The 20,515-nt window shown below is 36.9% G+C and overlaps 1 protein-coding gene across 1 annotated transcript in view; it reads left to right on the top strand.

Moving 5' to 3' along the window:
- Window positions 1-14,720: 14,720 nt before the first annotated feature.
- Window positions 14,721-20,515, top strand: part of LOC107597290 (protein FAM222A-like) — a 29,959-nt gene continuing 24,164 nt past the window's right edge. The window contains exon 1 of the mRNA XM_016288304.1: window positions 14,721-14,912. Coding sequence (XP_016143790.1) covers window positions 14,807-14,912 — 106 coding nt within the window. The 5' untranslated portion in view covers window positions 14,721-14,806. The remainder of the gene's footprint in view (window positions 14,913-20,515) is intronic.

The following is a 20,515-nucleotide window of genomic DNA, read 5'->3' as shown; positions in this document are numbered from 1 at the left end:
TCTCTCTCTGATTATTGGACAGGAAAATGATAAGCTCAGAGGAAACGATGTCTGATAAAGAATATATATTTGAGTGTGCACATCCCTGCGCATGTTTATGCTTAGAAGGTTCAAGACTAGAAGACTAGCAAAGGAGACTTCACAAAGCCGTCTAATAATCTGGGAGAATATGACGTTGGTTTGTGAGTCACGTGTGTGTGTGTGTGTGTGTGTGTGTGTGTGTGTGTGTGTGTGTGTGTGTGTGTGGAAGCGACCTGCTTTGTATGTCATTTTGCAAAGCAGCTGTGTCTCGGCAGCAATGAATGAGATACCTTTCCTTGAAGACTCCTGTATATATATGAGACTTATCAAAAGATTACCATTTCTCACACATTTCCTTTCTTCGCGGCCACCTTCACGCACACGTAAATTACACACATACCTCTCCTTCAGTACCTCATGTCTCTCAGAAGGGGAATGATAATGCGGGTCTTTATCAGGACGGCTGTGCGATATGGAAGGTGCCAGATATTTCCTGCCACTGGGGCAGGACAGGGCCGTTATTTGCTCTCTCTCTGATTATTGGACAGGAAAATGATAAGCTCAGAGGAAACGATGTCTGATAAAGAATATATATTTGAGTGTGCACATCCCTGCGCATGTTTATGCTTAGAAGGTTCAGTGGGAGTGAATGAAAAAGTGGTTGGGTCATTGGGTCATAACTACATTGTGTCTTGGCAAAATAAATTATTTTTAATATTAATTATCTAGATGGGATATATACATTGGTGGCTAAAATTATTAAAACACCTGACAGGTCTGAAAATATCGACCTTTTTTATTATTATTTTTTGCCTAAAAAAACATGATTTCATTTCAAGATGTTCATGAAACATGCAGATGGTTGCTCTGAGCACAACAATATACCAAATAATTAATATTTAGTGTGTCCACCTTTTGCAGCAATTACAGCAGCACATCTCTCTGGCATAGTGTCAGTATTTTTCCTGAGAACTTATGTTCATTAGTTATGCACTAATGTTATCCCATGCCTTCTGCAGCTCAAGCCAAAGGCTTTCCTTTGAATGTACAATAGATCTATCCAGTTTATTTTCCAACTCGCTCCAAAATTGCTCTATGGGGTTGAGGTCCAGACTTTGAGGGGGCCAGTCCATCATTTTCAAAGTTCCAGCAGATTCCTTCCGTCGCAGCTAGTTCCGGCAATAGTTCGTTTTATGGGTATTATAAGGGCCAATTCAACAAAAACACCTAATTTCTAGTACAATTGTATACTTTTTGTGCTTGCAAAATGTTTTTCCCAGCAATTGATTGTTCTTCACTCAGTGGTAATGGTAATTGGAATTGAGGTCAGCATGCCTGCAAGTGCATTCTGGGATACTGTCGAGTGTCCTCCGAAAACACTGATATGGTATATAGAGGTTCAAACTTTTTAGCTTCATTTATTTTCTATGGATTTGAATTATTGATGGTATGTTAGGTTTTTATTCATCATAACTGAATGTCAGTGTGTATGATTTACGTATTTGTCTTTTTCTCACTCCCTTGTCCAACAACGGCTCATCTTTCAGACTTCAGCCCCTCAGGCTGTGATCAAACAGCACAAACAATGAACAAAATACGGCAAGAGAAGACACTTGAATATTCACACTAACAAATGAATGCCTTCAGGGGGTGGGGGTGCTGGGCATATAATAGGCCATTGTTTTCATTTTGTGTTCATCCTAAACGGGGTCCTTGTGTTATGTGAATGAGTACAGATGTGTGATGAACAGTGTGATGGCCAGCAATGTGCTTTTTTTAGTTTAGCTACTCTTTTCTGTGGATTAACAAACAATCAATTGCTGTGATGTGTCTTTAGTTAGATGTGTGACCTCTCTACGCTTGGGCTGTACAATCTGTCTTTTCCAATTGGTTATATGTAAATGCTTTGTAAGAAGAAAATAAGCCCTGCACACACACACACACACACACACATATATGCTATACATCTAAAGCTCACTTTATATATACATACACAAATATATAAATTTCTGTAGCTTGCATATTAATTTATTTTTGTTTTAGTTTTATTTAATTTAATTAGATTTTCTTTTTGGTTAATGTTTGTTTTATACTGTTAAACATTGGAGCGCATGCATTTGCTCACTATTATTTTTCTGCAATTTTTACTTTTAGGTTACCTTGGACTTCATCTAATGCTCTCTTAAATGTAATCTTTAGTAAAAGTAATAATTTAATAGCACTTTTTAAACTAATCTTTATTAAATATCACAAACTGTACATTATTATCGTGTGATGCCAAACTTCACTTGTAGCATTTAAAATGGTTGATTAATTTATTTAGACAAAGTAGCACAGAATTTTACTATCCGTCTTTTGTTATGTGGCTATTACGTGAAAATAATTAATTTATCGGTTTCAGACAGGATTTTAATATCAGTGCATTCCAACTCGCATTTATTTAAACCACAAAGACATTTGTTCGTAGTTTGATGCCAAACGAAAAAGTCAACTCCGAAACGTGAACACAATGAAGGCAATATAAACAAACAAAGTCTGACTTTGTTTCCGAAGTAACTTTGTTGCCATATTGCACTATTGGTTGGATAAGGATAGTGTGAAAATGTCAAAAAGTCATTTTGACGATTAGAAAATATCTCTGGGTGTATTCTGTGAATGCATCAGCACTAACTGCCCTTTCACTGCTTTAGACAGGAAGTTCTTCCACGCGATCTCACACGCACAACTTATTCATTCAGCATTTCGTCTCAGCGGTCAATTAGCTGGTGCTTCAGCCATCTATGTGACAGCGGTAATGCGGGCTACTGTAGCGTGATTCCAGATAACAGGCGTGTGGTTTGCCGTGCTGTGACAGAGATAGACATCATATAATCATCCGACTCCTGCTCACAAGCCATGCTTTGGCTTGGAGAATCTACCGCTGCAATATGTTTATGTTCATTCTTCGTGCTGCAAATTAAACCATCTTCCATCTGCTTATGCTTGCAACAATGGCTAACCCGTGTCTGACCCAGGAATGGAGGCGGCCCTTTAGCAGATGTGGATATTGTGTGCGAATATTGTTAGCTATTGAATGAAACTGTATGTATAGTGGAAATGCGTGCGTATATTGTTTGTTTGTTGTCAGCAGGACTGTTTGCGCTCCATGGGCTTTACGTCCTCTCCTGCATTCATGTGTCGTTAGGAAGCGCCGGGTCTCCAATGTGTGTGTGTCTTGTTAACAGTCGTTGGATTTATGTCCCAGAGTGTGTGCCTGTCCTCTCTGAAGGATTGTTTGCTTGTCTGTGTGTGTTTTGCATCCTCATTTGTCCTTGTCCTGTTGCATTATCCGTGTATGTGTTATTCTGATTTTGTTTCTACTCGGCATGTTCGTGTGCGCGTGCGTGTGTGTGGTTTTTATATAATTGTGTCGAGTGTCTAAGATTGTGTGTGTGCGCTGTGTAGCAAAGTTAAGGGGTCGGGGACTCTGTCTGTCCCTCTAATGGGCTCTTTCATTGCTTTCCGTTCAGCGGTGCGGTGTGTGTGAGGGATTATGGGGGACTGTAGTGGCTGCTTGTTAAAGCCGAAGAAAAGAGTCTGGGTGTGTCGATTGGATTAACTTGTTTGGGCTTATTAAGAGGGGAGACGCACAGGCCTTTTAAATGCACTGCATGGGGCTCTCTGTCTCTCTCTCTCACACACACACACACACACACTCACACCAAACTGGCAGGTCACCATTCAATTAGGAAGAGAAGCCCCCCTCCTCTCCGTCCCCTCGTCTTTCGCAGATAAATGCAAACCTTTTTTCCTTTCTCCCTCCTTTGCATCAGTGTACATACATTCCCGATAGGCCGAGCCTGTATTGGTCATAATGGAGGATTTTATAGACAGGAAATCAACTTTTAGCCATCATGCTTTTTGTCTTAGGTTCTTTTAGCCTCACTAACACCTCTTTTCGTTCTCACCTTCCCCTTACTTTCCAGCCTATCGATCTATTCGGCTCTCCCACAGAAGTGCACTTCAGAGAATTCAGGGGGCTCAGGCCAGCGTGAGGTTAATTCGCTCGCCAGAGATCTCGGCATGCATCAGACAAACTAAGTGCGTGTCTATCTGAAACTGTATATTGTTACAGGTTCAAAAGCACTTTCATTGCGGAAGCTGATTTATGCACAGGGTACTTTGACTTAAGCTGCATGTCTCAGTCGGAGATTTCAGAGTGTCTTTGTCTTAAAAAGTTGTATTGTAGTTTGTTGGTTCACACTGAAAGCAGTCAATCAGAACACTTGCAGTTGTGTAAAACAAGATGTTAGCCCTACAAGAAAAACTGGCAGCAAATGCATTGTGAATCTAGCAATGCCCACTATATTGGTACCATATCAGGTATCATCCTTTTTTCTTTTCTTTTTTTGCGTATGTGTATTGGTTTTTATAGAATCGTTTTTCTCGTTCATCTAATCTTTACATTACCTTTGGCTCCATCCAATGCACGCTTAAAGGTTAGGGTCTTAAAATTAATATCAATTTTACATACTATACATGCCTAAATTAACTTCTAGAATTTAAAATAATTTACTCGTTTTTAAGGTTTTAATTTGAATTTTAGACACAATAGTGCTGAATTTTAATATAATATTTTAATAGGATATTTTAATTGCATATGCTCATTTATCCAATTTTTGCATTTAGATTACCTTTACACTCACTTAATAGTCAAGCACAAAGATTTGAACCTTATGTTTGTAGATTTGTACAATAAAATGAATAACACTGTTAAAAGTAATGGTAACACTTTACTTAAAGCTTTTATGTATAACACATTATAAAAGAACGTTAAATAGTTGAGAAAGCGAACGCATGTTGTGTAACAGAATATTGGGTCCGTGGATAAACTCTTAAGGGGGACCGCAGTCCAATATTCCTGCTGCTGTCCGTCATGTTAATCAAAGAACAAAAGACAAAGAAATCACTTTCTGCACTTGACTGAATACGTTTTATTACTTTAAATTGTAAGCATTAATCTATATTTAATTTTTACAATGAAGACTACAGAAATTAAAGTAATCAAATGTAAAATAACACTGGATGTGTTATTTTACATTTGATTACTTTAATTTCTGTAGTATTTCTTACCTGAATAAAAACTTACTCAACCTGAAAAACTTAGTTTCATAGCTCTCTTTATTTTATTGCATTTATTTGTGCTGTTGTTTGCAATTTTTTTAATTTGTTCTTATTTAATTACTGACTTTTTACTTGTGTTTTTTTATGAAAATAAAACTTTGCGTTGAAGAAAAGTAGATTTTTGTTTGTATATGCTGTCAATTTTAGTTCTTAGAAAGAAAATCGGAATCGACAAAAATCGGTATCGGCAGATCACACTAACAAAAAATCGGAATCGGCCAAGAAAATTGCAATCGGTGCATCTCTACAATACATTGTTACGCTATGCATTTTAAATTCGGTTATAATTATTTATGACAAGATATAATGTATACATCTCTACATGTGAAATCTTTTTAACAGTGTTTAACTTTCACTGTGTGAATCGTAATGTGGTTCATAGAGATGCATTTAGTTTTAAAATCATGTTGCACTGAACCCTTCTGCTCTGTGTTAGTAGGTCTGAATTCTCTGAACACACATTTTGCAACCTGAGCCTTTACCCTAACCAAGGGACTTAACTCCAGGATGTCTATGAAGTCGGTGTGGCTATAAGGCTTAAGATGAAAATCATATGCTAAATGACATCAAACTAAATCGATGCTGTCATGGTTTTAGCCATGCAAGCACAAGTTTCTTGTAGTGGTGCAAGAGTTCAGTCGCACTGTTTGCGTGAGGTTCATTCCCTATGAATGGCTTATAAAGCCTCTAGATTTATGATATAACAGCGATCCGAGAATTTGCAAATATGTAATGTGGCTCATATCTCAGGAAGCACACACAAATGCAATTGCGGAAATCTTCCAGCATTTGCTGTTGGCAGAAGGCAGAGAACAATGAGAATTGCATGTATAGTGAGGGAGATTTTATTGGTTTTGCAATTGATTTAATCAAATGCATTGATAAGCACATGCTAGCTGACGTGGCTGCACAATTTCAAAGCGCATACCTGTTTGCTATAAATAAATATTGACAGGCAGACAGACAGACCGGAGTCGCTTGTCGATCTCGCTCTCATTCTCTGCTCAGTTCCTCATCATCTGCTTGCATTCACATGCAGATTTTTGGAAACAGAGTCTCAGGAAGGGCTAATCCATTTCCCCGCTGTGACCGAAAGCCATTGAGGAGAGCGAGAGAGAGATGTTTACCGATGAGCTGCGATCTTTAAATAACACCGATTTCACATGTCAATAAAACGGAGCGATTCAGCACACTCTTGGATTGCATGTTTTCGGTGTTGTTCGCAGTTTCAGGATTTGTTCCCTCTGAAAGTCTGACTGACAAGATGGGTGGTAAAGGGTTGTCAGACGTTCTTGCTGAGCTTCAAGATGTTTCCGCTTCAGTTTAATCACGTCACCACCTGAAGAGCTGTAATTTGCACAGTTGCCCTCTGGCACGACTTGATTTAGCCAAGTAGTACATGTTCCTAGATCTTTTGTTGGTGCATAGCCCTAGTTGAACCCTAACCAATCGGGGGGATGATGGGGTAAGAATGTTGTACAAGCTCTTAACCCCAGCTGTAAGCCTAATCCTAAAACCTGATTGGTTGATACGAATGCTGTTCCAGAACAACAAGGATATTTATCCGGGAACATGTCTTACCTACTTAGGCAAACCATATTAAGCATTTCACCAAGGTTATTATGGTTTGAAATGTTCATTTCTATTTTATTTTAATTTTTGTTGGTGCATAGCCCTAGTTGAACCCTAACCAATCGGGGGGATGATGGGGTAAGAATGTTGTACAAGCTCTTAACCCCAGCTGTAAGCCTAATCCTAAAACCTGATTGGTTGATACGAATGCTGTTCCAGAACAACAAGGATATTTATCCGGGAACATGTCTTACCTACTTAGGCAAACCATATTAAGCATTTCACCAAGGTTATTATGGTTCTATTTTATTATATTCTATTCTATTTTATTTTAATTTTATCAGTCTTTATTTTACCTAGTTCTTCATTCAATCACTGATGGTTTTAGTGTAGTTTTTTCTTTAAAAGTTTTCTTGATTCAGTTTATTTTGGTTTTAGAATTTTAGGGCTGCCAAAGTTAATGCACTAAATGTTTCAATAAAAACTTTTGCTATCTAACCTCCGTAAAGTTTTCACGTTTTGTAATATAGCATGTTTTAGAAAAACTAAACCTAAAATCGTCACCTTTTTTAAAGCTATTTTTGGAGTACTGAAACCATTTTTTAATTGTTTAAATTTCGCCCATTGTTTTGTTTTGGGTTTTTTTTTTTTTTTAGGTAAAAATAGTTTTTATTTCGTTTTTTGTGTTTGTGATTTTTATTTTGGTTTGATTTAGTTTAGTTTAGTTTTTCTTTTCCTGGGCCACAGTAAGTCATGTAGGAGCAAACACAACATTAGCCGTAATATTCCATACATCATAAAATTAACCTTGATGTCTATATTAAGTTTAGGACATCATTGTAATTGCTTAACGATTGACAATCAGATGTGCTGTAAAACAAAGTACGATACGTTTGCACATTTGTGCTGAAATCAAAGTCCTGATCTAGTTCCATCTGGGCTTGTATTTCGAACCCTCCTTTGCGCCCTTGAACAAGGCACTTCTCCTAAAGTTACTCCTGCAGGATTGTTCCTTTAACTTCCCATTAGACTGTCTTTGCTAGTCTGAGAGTCGGCTGGTGGGTGGCAGCGCTGCCTAAAACATAGTCAGATGGTCCTATAACGCATTCTCCGACAGAGCTGCTGTTTCCTGTGTCGACTGTCTGGCAGCGCGCCCCGTTTTCTCCTCTTCCTCTGGAGCGAAAGAGCTGAAGATGGAGGGAGGCAGAGCAGGAACGCAGCCAGAGATTTATGGCCCGGGGGGAGATTGATTACGCCCGTCACTGGCCCTGATGTGTGCTTGGCATTTGCCCCCCACCCGACTCATCAGCATGTTACACATACACCCACACACAATATGGACATTTACACTCCAAGCAGAAACTCCTGGAAACTGCCTCGAGACCTTTTTGGGCAAAACATCATCCCAGTCACCATCTGAACTGCAGACAGGCTCTCTTTTTCTCTTTTGACATCCGCATAATTTAAAAATAAAAAACACCTCGGAAGTGTTTCAGCAGGTCAGCGCAGGGTTTTGTTCTTACCGTGTGTGTTGTGAGCAGTGATGGGTGCTTTATTCCTCTTATGACTGAAGGAAGTGATAGGCTGTTGATGGATGGGTGCTGTGGGATGGCCAGGAATGATGGGGCTGCTGGATTCCCATGTGATGCAGCAGGTGTGTGTTTGTAATTCAGCCCACAGAGCCGAGAGGCAGCTGGAGCAGCATTAAACCTCCACCTCACATACTTCTCTCTCTGTGTGTGTGTGTGTCCTCCTTCTGTGCTTCACAGGTGTGAGTTGAAGAACTGAATAAAAAAATATGTATACACATTGGAGCCTTGGCCTAGTGGTTGGAGTTTGAATCTGGCATTTCCTGATCCTTTTCGTATTTAAGTTTAGTTTTATTTTAGTTTACACTTTTATTTAATTATTTTTATTTATACTTTTGAAAATAATTATTTTATTAATACTTTTATTATTTATTATTTTATTTATACTTGTTTAAATTATAATGTTATTGATAGTTTTCATATTTAAACTTTCATTTTTATTTTTATTTATGCTTTTAAACAAGTGTAATTTTACTTTTACACTTATTTTTATTTGTAATTTAAAAATTAAATTTTTATCATTTTATTCATTTTATTTTTATGCTGTTAAAAATATAAATGTATAATTTTACTGATACTTTATTTATTTATTTAGCAAACAAATACAGATAAAGAAATATTTAGATACTTTTATTATTTTAACTTTTTATTTAGTTTTTTAAATAGTTTTAAAAATAAACATTTGTAATTTTATTAATACTTTTATTTATACTTATTTTATTTATTATTTTAAAAACATAAATATTTATAATTTTATTAATACTTTCAATATTAAAAATTTTTATGAATTTTTTTTCTTTCTAATTTAAAAAATATTTTATGTGCTATAACCTCCAGTTCCCAAATGACTTTTTATAATACTGTTTTTCCATCTAAATCAGTGTAATTCCTGCACATCTTGCTTATTCTGACTACATCACTAACAGTTACATTTTTCTTCATTTTGCAGGTCGGGCTCGGCAAACCAGTGTCTGTAGAATCATACCTGCGTCTGCGCAGTCATGCTGGCCTGTCTGCAGAGGAGGCAGAACCCTGCACTCCAGCACGCCACGGCCGTCTGCAGCAGCAGCAAGAATCTTGAGCCAACGCAACACATCAACCGCAAATGTGAGCAGAGTTTAGATTTCTTGTTTATTTCTGGTTTTAGATTAATTTGATCATAAATGACAATTACAAACGGTCGACAGCAAATTGGTTTGTCTTGCTAATTGCTGGCACAGCATATTAGATTTTCTTCCTTCTGATAGGACTGAACACTCAGACTGAATAACTAAATTTGACTGTGTAGTTAGGCACTGACAGCATTGAGGATGAGTTAAATGAACTTTGACAATAGACTCTTCTTTCACACTGTTCTATTAACAGAGTTTTTTATGTCAGCATGATGAAGCACATTCATGACCCCTGAAATGTTCACATCACATTCATTTCATGCCCCAAGAAGCTTCGCTCCACTCACAGTGGCATTGTTTAGACATAAATAGTTAACATCTTGTTTTTCGCAGCCTTGATTGGAGCGCTGCTGGCTTTTGTCCTTGTGCTTGAGTCTGTCTGTTCTCCCCTCCTATAGTATTTTATACTCCACTCTACTGTAGTGTACTCTGCTGCAGGGGTTTTTGATGCCAAGGATCCAGAAATACAGTCGTCCCCTTGAATAATTGAAGAATTGGCTTTTATATTCTCATTGTACTAAAGCAAATTGTTCAAATATTGGCTGTAAAATATTCACTTTTTAAATGCCGATTTTTCTTTTTTAACTGTTGCTTTTGCTCTTAATAGAATAAAATATCAACAATTATTTTACCAATTTTTTTTATCAGTCTTTAGAAAACTGAAATTAAATTCAAATCTATTAAATCTAAATTATTAGATTTATTACATCTAAATCTTGTCTTGAAATTAAATTAAATCTTGTCGATTTGGTTGAATGTAAATAAATAAATGAATACCAATATCTTAACTGCCATTGTTAACTTCAACAGCTTTAATAACACATTTTACAAACAATAATAAATCAATACAATATAAATTATCAAATATTTTACAGACCTCCTAGTACCCTCTTATGTCTAGAAAAGCCCTAGTTTGGAGAACTCCTTTTCTACTGCAATTTAACCTGCTCTGCTCTAGTACATTATACTCAACTCAGCCTCTACCTGTCTATGTGCAATTCTGTGTGGAATGTCTATGGAAGGTCTTGTTGACCATATATGGATCATTTGTAGAGTGTTTGTCTTCATTGTTCAATAACCATTGAATCAGCAAGAATTAAAGACTTTACTGCTGAGGTTCACTGCCACGGCTTCAAGGCTTCTAGCTCGAGGTTAGCTAAACATTTGCAGTGGTGTATGTCCTTACCGACTTACCTGTATGCAAATAAACACATGCTGAAACAAATCTGCTCATTTTCCATAAGTCGGTTTCACACACATGCACGAGTAACCCATGTAGAACAGATCCTCTGGTCGACACACTGTATATTTGTGTACATTTTCATGTGTATGTCCATGTTTGTTCGGGGTTTGTAGGAATTTTTCAGACTGACAAATCTCGTTCTGGCAGGCTCTGAGATTAAAGAAATGGTTTAGGGGGGGCTTTTCCGACCGAAGATCCCAGGGCTCTGCTTTAAGCTTCAGATTAGACTTAAACTGAGGTAGCTCTTTCTGTAATGAGAAGGAGAGAAGAAAGGAAAGGCTGTTGATGGATGGGTGCTGTGGGATGGCCAGGAATGATGGGGCTGCTGGATTCCCATGTGATGCAGCAGGTGTGTGTTTGTAATTCAGCCCACAGAGCCGAGAGGCAGCTGGAGCAGCATTAAACCTCCACCTCACATACTTCTCTCTCTGTGTGTGTGTGTGTCCTCCTTCTGTGCTTCACAGGTGTGAGTTGAAGAACTGAATAAAAAAATATGTATACACATTGGAGCCTTGGCCTAGTGGTTGGAGTTTGAATCTGGCATTTCCTGATCCTTTTCGTATTTAAGTTTAGTTTTATTTTAGTTTACACTTTTATTTAATTATTTTTATTTATACTTTTGAAAATAATTATTTTATTAATACTTTTATTATTTATTATTTTATTTATACTTGTTTAAATTATAATGTTATTGATAGTTTTCATATTTAAACTTTCATTTTTATTTTTATTTATGCTTTTAAACAAGTGTAATTTTACTTTTACACTTATTTTTATTTGTAATTTAAAAATTAAATTTTTATCATTTTATTCATTTTATTTTTATGCTGTTAAAAATATAAATGTATAATTTTACTGATACTTTATTTATTTATTTAGCAAACAAATACAGATAAAGAAATATTTAGATACTTTTATTATTTTAACTTTTTATTTAGTTTTTTAAATAGTTTTAAAAATAAACATTTGTAATTTTATTAATACTTTTATTTATACTTATTTTATTTATTATTTTAAAAACATAAATATTTATAATTTTATTAATACTTTCAATATTAAAAATTTTTATGAATTTTTTTTCTTTCTAATTTAAAAAATATTTTATGTGCTATAACCTCCAGTTCCCAAATGACTTTTTATAATACTGTTTTTCCATCTAAATCAGTGTAATTCCTGCACATCTTGCTTATTCTGACTACATCACTAACAGTTACATTTTTCTTCATTTTGCAGGTCGGGCTCGGCAAACCAGTGTCTGTAGAATCATACCTGCGTCTGCGCAGTCATGCTGGCCTGTCTGCAGAGGAGGCAGAACCCTGCACTCCAGCACGCCACGGCCGTCTGCAGCAGCAGCAAGAATCTTGAGCCAACGCAACACATCAACCGCAAATGTGAGCAGAGTTTAGATTTCTTGTTTATTTCTGGTTTTAGATTAATTTGATCATAAATGACAATTACAAACGGTCGACAGCAAATTGGTTTGTCTTGCTAATTGCTGGCACAGCATATTAGATTTTCTTCCTTCTGATAGGACTGAACACTCAGACTGAATAACTAAATTTGACTGTGTAGTTAGGCACTGACAGCATTGAGGATGAGTTAAATGAACTTTGACAATAGACTCTTCTTTCACACTGTTCTATTAACAGAGTTTTTTATGTCAGCATGATGAAGCACATTCATGACCCCTGAAATGTTCACATCACATTCATTTCATGCCCCAAGAAGCTTCGCTCCACTCACAGTGGCATTGTTTAGACATAAATAGTTAACATCTTGTTTTTCGCAGCCTTGATTGGAGCGCTGCTGGCTTTTGTCCTTGTGCTTGAGTCTGTCTGTTCTCCCCTCCTATAGTATTTTATACTCCACTCTACTGTAGTGTACTCTGCTGCAGGGGTTTTTGATGCCAAGGATCCAGAAATACAGTCGTCCCCTTGAATAATTGAAGAATTGGCTTTTATATTCTCATTGTACTAAAGCAAATTGTTCAAATATTGGCTGTAAAATATTCACTTTTTAAATGCCGATTTTTCTTTTTTAACTGTTGCTTTTGCTCTTAATAGAATAAAATATCAACAATTATTTTACCAATTTTTTTTATCAGTCTTTAGAAAACTGAAATTAAATTCAAATCTATTAAATCTAAATTATTAGATTTATTACATCTAAATCTTGTCTTGAAATTAAATTAAATCTTGTCGATTTGGTTGAATGTAAATAAATAAATGAATACCAATATCTTAACTGCCATTGTTAACTTCAACAGCTTTAATAACACATTTTACAAACAATAATAAATCAATACAATATAAATTATCAAATGTTTTACAGACCTCCTAGTACCCTCTTATGTCTAGAAAAGCCCTAGTTTGGAGAACTCCTTTTCTACTGCAATTTAACCTGCTCTGCTCTAGTACATTATACTCAACTCAGCCTCTACCTGTCTATGTGCAATTCTGTGTGGAATGTCTATGGAAGGTCTTGTTGACCATATATGGATCATTTGTAGAGTGTTTGTCTTCATTGTTCAATAACCATTGAATCAGCAAGTATTAAAGACTTTACTGCTGAGGTTCACTGCCACGGCTTCAAGGCTTCTAGCTCGAGGTTAGCTAAACATTTGCAGTGGTGTATGTCCTTACCGACTTACCTGTATGCAAATAAACACATGCTGAAACAAATCTGCTCATTTTCCATAAGTCGGTTTCACACACATGCATGAGTAACCCATGTAGAACAGATCCTCTGGTCGACACACTGTATATTTGTGTACATTTTCATGTGTATGTCCATGTTTGTTCGGGGTTTGTAGGAATTTTTCAGACTGACAAATCTCGTTCTGGCAGGCTCTGAGATTAAAGAAATGGTTTAGGGGGGGTTTTTCCGACCGAAGATCCCAGGGCTCTGCTTTAAGCTTCAGATTAGACTTAAACTGAGGTAGCTCTTTCTGTAATGAGAAGGAGAGAAGAAAGGAAAGAATAGAGAGAACCTTCTTTTAGAACATTCCATATGCTTTCGGTTCTGTTTTGTTGGTGTGGCAGTATTCCACATGCACAAGCTGATTATGGTGAGGACAGGCAGATGAGCTGAGGAACTTCTAACCACTATCCCTTAGGTTCAGCTCTAAACTCAGAGCAGCTTAAAGGTAATAGGATGGCATCGTCCTCCTGCTGCTCTCTGATCAGCATGGCATGTGTGTGTGTGTCCTCCTTCTGTGCTTCACAGGTGTGAGTTGAAGAACTGAATAAAAAAATATGTATACACATTGGAGCCTTGGCCTAGTGGTTGGAGTTTGAATCTGGCATTTCCTGATCCTTTTCGTATTTAAGTTTAGTTTTATTTTAGTTTACACTTTTATTTAATTATTTTTATTTATACTTTTGAAAATAATTATTTTATTAATACTTTTATTATTTATTATTTTATTTATACTTGTTTAAATTATAATGTTATTGATAGTTTTCATATTTAAACTTTCATTTTTATTTTTATTTATGCTTTTAAACAAGTGTAATTTTACTTTTACACTTATTTTTATTTGTAATTTAAAAATTAAATTTTTATCATTTTATTCATTTTATTTTTATGCTGTTAAAAATATAAATGTATAATTTTACTGATACTTTATTTATTTATTTAGCAAACAAATACAGATAAAGAAATATTTAGATACTTTTATTATTTTAACTTTTTATTTAGTTTTTTAAATAGTTTTAAAAATAAACATTTGTAATTTTATTAATACTTTTATTTATACTTATTTTATTTATTATTTTAAAAACATAAATATTTATAATTTTATTAATACTTTCAATATTAAAAATTTTTATGAATTTTTTTTCTTTCTAATTTAAAAAATATTTTATGTGCTATAACCTCCAGTTCCCAAATGACTTTTTATAATACTGTTTTTCCATCTAAATCAGTGTAATTCCTGCACATCTTGCTTATTCTGACTACATCACTAACAGTTACATTTTTCTTCATTTTGCAGGTCGGGCTCGGCAAACCAGTGTCTGTAGAATCATACCTGCGTCTGCGCAGTCATGCTGGCCTGTCTGCAGAGGAGGCAGAACCCTGCACTCCAGCACGCCACGGCCGTCTGCAGCAGCAGCAAGAATCTTGAGCCAACGCAACACATCAACCGCAAATGTGAGCAGAGTTTAGATTTCTTGTTTATTTCTGGTTTTAGATTAATTTGATCATAAATGACAATTACAAACGGTCGACAGCAAATTGGTTTGTCTTGCTAATTGCTGGCACAGCATATTAGATTTTCTTCCTTCTGATAGGACTGAACACTCAGACTGAATAACTAAATTTGACTGTGTAGTTAGGCACTGACAGCATTGAGGATGAGTTAAATGAACTTTGACAATAGACTCTTCTTTCACACTGTTCTATTAACAGAGTTTTTTATGTCAGCATGATGAAGCACATTCATGACCCCTGAAATGTTCACATCACATTCATTTCATGCCCCAAGAAGCTTCGCTCCACTCACAGTGGCATTGTTTAGACATAAATAGTTAACATCTTGTTTTTCGCAGCCTTGATTGGAGCGCTGCTGGCTTTTGTCCTTGTGCTTGAGTCTGTCTGTTCTCCCCTCCTATAGTATTTTATACTCCACTCTACTGTAGTGTACTCTGCTGCAGGGGTTTTTGATGCCAAGGATCCAGAAATACAGTCGTCCCCTTGAATAATTGAAGAATTGGCTTTTATATTCTCATTGTACTAAAGCAAATTGTTCAAATATTGGCTGTAAAATATTCACTTTTTAAATGCCGATTTTTCTTTTTTAACTGTTGCTTTTGCTCTTAATAGAATAAAATATCAACAATTATTTTACCAATTTTTTTTATCAGTCTTTAGAAAACTGAAATTAAATTCAAATCTATTAAATCTAAATTATTAGATTTATTACATCTAAATCTTGTCTTGAAATTAAATTAAATCTTGTCGATTTGGTTGAATGTAAATAAATAAATGAATACCAATATCTTAACTGCCATTGTTAACTTCAACAGCTTTAATAACACATTTTACAAACAATAATAAATCAATACAATATAAATTATCAAATATTTTACAGACCTCCTAGTACCCTCTTATGTCTAGAAAAGCCCTAGTTTGGAGAACTCCTTTTCTACTGCAATTTAACCTGCTCTGCTCTAGTACATTATACTCAACTCAGCCTCTACCTGTCTATGTGCAATTCTGTGTGGAATGTCTATGGAAGGTCTTGTTGACCATATATGGATCATTTGTAGAGTGTTTGTCTTCATTGTTCAATAACCATTGAATCAGCAAGAATTAAAGACTTTACTGCTGAGGTTCACTGCCACGGCTTCAAGGCTTCTAGCTCGAGGTTAGCTAAACATTTGCAGTGGTGTATGTCCTTACCGACTTACCTGTATGCAAATAAACACATGCTGAAACAAATCTGCTCATTTTCCATAAGTCGGTTTCACACACATGCACGAGTAACCCATGTAGAACAGATCCTCTGGTCGACACACTGTATATTTGTGTACATTTTCATGTGTATGTCCATGTTTGTTCGGGGTTTGTAGGAATTTTTCAGACTGACAAATCTCGTTCTGGCAGGCTCTGAGATTAAAGAAATGGTTTAGGGGGGGCTTTTCCGACCGAAGATCCCAGGGCTCTGCTTTAAGCTTCAGATTAGACTTAAACTGAGGTAGCTCTTTCTGTAATGAGAAGGAGAGAAGAAAGGAAAGAATAGAGAGAACCTTCTTTTAGAACATTCCATATGCTTTCGGTTCTGTTTTGTTGGTGTGGCAGTATTCCACATGCACAAGCTGATTATGGTGAGGACAGGCAGATGAGCTGAGGAACTTCTAACCACTATCCCTTAGGTTCAGCTCTAAACTCAGAGCAGCTTAAAGGTAATAGGATGGCATCGTCCTCCTGCTGCTCTCTGATCAGCATGGCATCGTTCTGCTTTCACCTTCTTGGCAAACAGGAAAAGGTCTAAGGTACAGCTTTTTTGAGAAAAGACATCCATGGGCACCTGCTGCCGTTGTCTGAGATGTTTCTGTTGTGAGGTTTTAAGAATGCGTGCGTGTATGTTTGGTAAAAGAGTGAACTTTGAGAACAGGAAGTGAAAGAACTTGACTGGCGCAATAGAAATGAATGAATAAGTGAGTAAGTGAGGACGGATGGATGGAGAAGCAAAAGGATGGATGAATGAATGTATGATTGAATAGGTGGATGGATGGATGAATGAATGAGTAGATAAATGGATGAATAAGCATATTGATGGATGGATGAATGAATACATGGAGGAGCAGAATGGATGAATGAATGAAGGAATGAGTGGATGGATGGATGGATGGATGGATGAAAGGAAGAATGGATGAAGAAGCGGATTGATGGATGGATAAGAAGCAGATGATAGATGATGTCTGAGATGTTTCTGTTGTGAGGTTTTAAGAATGCGTGCGTGTATGTTTGGTAAAAGAGTGAACTTTGAGAACAGGAAGTGAAAGAACTTGACTGGCGCAATAGAAATGAATGAATAAGTGAGTAAGTGAGGACGGATGGAGAAGCAAAAGGATGGATGAATGAATGTATGATTGAATAGGTGGATGGATGGATGGATGGATGAATGAATGAGTAGATAAATGGATGAATAAGCATATTGATGGATGGATGAATGAATACATGGAGGAGCAGAATGGATGAATGAATGAAGGAATGAGTGGATGGATGGATGGATGGATGGATGAAAGGAAGAATGGATGAAGAAGCGGATTGATGGATGGATAAGAAGCAGATGATAGATGAATAGATAAGTGGATGTGACGGCAAAGGCACGTTCACTGCTTTAAGTCTGGCTCTGGGAACATTGAGCAATCTATAACTACCGGATCGAAGAGCTCGAGAATGGTTATGTGGAGATAGAAGCTCTGATAGATATGAGGGGGCGAAGTTGTTTAGGGACTTAAAAACAAAAACTAGGATTTTGAACTCCACTCTAAACCGGACAGGCAGCCAATGCAATGATGCTAACGCAGGTGTAATGTGAGTGGATTTACAGAGGCCCAATAAAAGTCTTGCTGACGCATTTTGAACCAACTGGAGATGGGCCAGGGAAGTAGTGTTCATTCCACAATAAAGTGAGCTACAGTAGTCTAACCGTGATGATATAAAAACATGAATTACTCTTTCAAAATCTTGAAAAGAGAGAAAAGAAAGAAGGCGGAGATTAAAAAATGGATCTAACCACTGAGCTTACTTGTTCGTCTAGTTTCAGCTCATTATCAAGCAAAACGCCTACATTTTTAACAAGAGTTTTGGCTTGAAATGTGACATGGTGATCATTAACAAACTTTGTGGGAATGCCACTAGGGGGACCAAAGAATATAATTTCCGTTTTCTTTTCGTTTAGATTAAGAAAATTTGATGATATCCAGATTTTTATGTCCTCCATACACTCCATTAGAGGGCCCAGGGTGATGTTACCCGAGTGTTTAAGGGGCAAATAAATCTGGGTGTCATCGGCATAGCAATGAAAAGATACACTATGCTTTCGGAAAATAGAGCCCAATGGGAGCATATATAAAGAAAAAGATGGTAGGAGCTAGTATAGATCCCTCTGCGGAACCCCCCATGGGAGATTGGCATGTTATGAGCTTGTGCTCTACTGCGGCGATCTCTCAATCAAAAGCAAATGGACGCCAGGAAGAGTGAGTGAGTGAGTGTGAGAGACAAAAGAGAAAGAAAGATCCATTGTCCATTCAGTGGATGAATGGACAATCCAAGTGGAGGTATAAATGTTGTATGGATAAAGAAGTTTCAACGATCAATGATTTTGCATGGAAAAAAAAGAAGAAGAGAAAAGAGATGGAGACCGCCATGCTTGATTTAAATTGATTCCCTCCCTCCAATTTCAGCAGGATTTAGCCGCTTCCTTTCTAGACTTCTTATTGAGAAGCAGTCAGTAGGGGTCTGAGGCTGAAATCAATAGCAAAAGAACAGTTTCTTTCTCTTTCTGTCTCACACACTCACTCACTCACTCTTCCTGGCGTCCATTTGCTTTTGATTGAGAGATCACCGCAGTAGAGCACAAGCTCATAACAATAAGTAATAGACCTTTGTGCGTGTCATTGATTAGAGTATCTGTGTCTGCGCTGTGGTTTCAGTATATATGGACCGTACCGTCTGGTCTGGAGCTGCAGACAGGTGTCAGGCTTTGGACGGAGAGAGAGGCCAGTGTGTCTGGAGATGATGAAGGTGGACAGGTTCCTGCTTTCTATCCTCCTCATATCCGGCATGAGTAGAGAAAGAGGATTTGGGAGGGTATTCAAATAACTATAAAGTAAAAGCCCCCTTCTGCATGCAGATGCCGAGCGCCTGCACAGTTCATTGATGCGACTCCCATTAAAAAATGCTCGTACCCTCAATAAAAAAGGGACTTAACTGGCTCCAGCATCAGCTGCGAGTGCTCAGATCGGCCTGCCAGACAATCAATTTCCCCAGAGTGCATGGAGCTTAGCAGGCGAGAGAGAGAGGCGGGAGATAGGAAAGGAGGTTGTTTTCATTATCACACCTCTTTCCCTGTCTGAGCAGAAAGAGAGCTCAAAAAAACGAGAGAGAAAGTCAGGCGAGTTGCAAAGTGGAGGTAGCGAGAAACCGAGAGAGAGAGAGCGAGCGACGTGCTTTTTAAAAAGCCGTTGACCGCCTGCCCTTAAAAATATCGTATTAGATTAGCTTCAGTGAGGAGGCCTTTTGAGTTATCCCCCTTCTAGCCAAGAAATGAAAAAGAAACGCCAGGCATTAGTTAAATTATAAATCACAGCCGCTTGCTTTCAGCATGCCTAAATTCTGGGAGTATGTGGCGGCACTCTCGCGTGTCAGGGCTTGTCATTCCTAATTAAATCTCCCTGTTCGGGTGACATTTGTAGCTGTCGTCCAGCCCCCGCCAGTGTCTGTCTGCCAGTAGCTTAGATGGCGACATGAAAGTCTGAGCGGAGGGCAGATCCCCCTTCATCACTGAGCACCCTGGGGACAGGAGCACTGGGGCCGGACACATCACAGCCGCTGACCTCCACAATGCATTCTGGCTGCTTTTCTGCCTTTCTTGCTTTCGTAGCTCGTTCTTTCCTTCACACCTTCTTTTGCTCTTTCTCTCTCTTTTTCACATTGTTTTGAATATTCCTTGCTCCTTAATTAGTTCCAGCCCTTTCTTTCTTTTCCTCTTTCTTTCTTTTTCTTTCTTTCTCTTTGTTCACGTTCTTTTTTTTCTGTTTTGTTTCACTTTTTTCAATTTATTTTGCATATTTTCCCTGCTGTTTAATTGGTTTCTTTCTTTCTTTCTTTCTTTCTTTCTTTCTTTCTTTCTTTCTTTCTTTCTTTCTTTCTTTCTTTCTTTCTTTCTTTCTTTCTTTCTTTCTTTCTTTCTTTCTTTCTTTCTTTCTTTCTTTCTTTCTTTCTTTCTTTCTTTCTTTCTTTCTTTCTTTCTTTCTTTCTTTCTTTCTTTCTTTCTTTCTTTCTTTCTTTCTTTCTTTCTTTCTTTCTTTCTTTCTTTCTTTCTTTCTTTCTTTCTTTCTTTCTTTCTTTCTTTCTTTCTTTCTTTCTTTCTTTCTTTCTTTCTTTCTTTCTTTCTTAAGTGCAACATAGAGTGCAAGAAGCAAGTGTCCATCTCATAGTCCAAATCACTGAAATCAAAGTTCAGTATTATAGTGAAAAAATTACAACATATCCACGTGTTCTAGTCTACTAATAATAAAATA

This window comes from Sinocyclocheilus grahami, unplaced genomic scaffold (genome assembly GCF_001515645.1).
Source record: "Sinocyclocheilus grahami isolate Dianchi unplaced genomic scaffold, SAMN03320097.WGS_v1.1 scaffold230.1, whole genome shotgun sequence".
Taxonomy (NCBI): Eukaryota; Metazoa; Chordata; class Actinopteri; order Cypriniformes; family Cyprinidae; genus Sinocyclocheilus; species Sinocyclocheilus grahami.
This window is presented reverse-complemented; position numbering and strand designations above follow the sequence as displayed.